Source organism: Penaeus monodon, chromosome 19 (assembly GCF_015228065.2).
Source record: "Penaeus monodon isolate SGIC_2016 chromosome 19, NSTDA_Pmon_1, whole genome shotgun sequence".
NCBI classification, from domain to species: domain Eukaryota; kingdom Metazoa; phylum Arthropoda; class Malacostraca; order Decapoda; family Penaeidae; genus Penaeus; species Penaeus monodon.
In genome coordinates, this window is record NC_051404.1 from 46,003,566 (window position 1) to 46,004,543 (window position 978).

The following is a 978-nucleotide window of genomic DNA, read 5'->3' on the forward strand; positions in this document are numbered from 1 at the left end:
CAAGGTAAAGGTGACTGGGATTTTCTTTTAGAGGGTGGGTAGCGTTTCTTATCGAAAGGGATTGTCATTTCTTTGAAAGGATGACTGCTAGTTTTGGAAGAGTGATTGGTATTCTCCCTTAAAGTAGGATCAGTATATTTCATAGTTTAAGGATTCCCATACTCACGGCGCTAGGACGCTTTGGGCGTGCTGCAACCAAACATTTTTTTGCTGTGCTTTTTTAGAATAATTGGGTAGCAATCAAACTCAGAGTGTTTGGGATTTTTTATGCATTTCTGAAAAGCTATGCTTATCGAGATGAAATGTATTCATTAATCTCCGGTGATGGCCAAAAGAAAGAAAGTCAAAATTTTCCTTGGAATAAAGGCCGTTTTGCAAGCCGGAATGGCAGCTGCCGCCGCAATAAGAAAAAGGACAAGTGAGCAAATTGAGAGCAGACGCCATGGAATGCATGGCCAAATGCCGTACATGTTAGCTCCAATATTTTCTTTTCCTGTACGCTGTTCACTTAAAAATATGACTTAAGCCGCTGGAATACACACTAGAACAATGCTTCTTGTACAGATTTATATACTTTATATACTTATATTCTTTTCGATTCTTCTCATCTTTTCTCCAATTAGCTCATGCGAATAGGTTTTTTGCCTTGTATAAATCTCGTAAAATGTGGTGTCATAACGATTCATTGACAAAACATTTAAACGCAGATGCACTAGCGCCCTCAGCAGCATCACCCATTTCCAACCCTTAAAATCCTACTGCACAAACCTGAGAGTCACACAATAAAATAATCACAACAGGTAATAAGAAATGCATGCTAGGAAACCCACCTTGATGGTCTGCGTGAACGTGCCGAAAGCGTTGCTGGCGTGGCAGTAATAACGGTCTCCCTCGGACTGGTTGAAGGAGCGAATAGTGAGCTGCATGAGGTACGTGCCCTCGCCCTGTGCGTGGCAGCGGGACGCAAGTATTAGAGGC

General features: G+C 41.9%; 1 protein-coding gene across 1 annotated transcript in view; it reads right to left on the reverse strand.

Moving 5' to 3' along the window:
- Positions 1 to 978, reverse strand: part of LOC119585419 (Ig-like and fibronectin type-III domain-containing protein 1) — a gene marked incomplete in the record, with an annotated part of 121,576 nt that overhangs the window by 10,457 nt on the left and 110,141 nt on the right. The window contains 1 exon segment of the mRNA XM_037934081.1: positions 831 to 947. Within this exon segment, the coding sequence (XP_037790009.1) occupies positions 831 to 947 (117 nt within the window).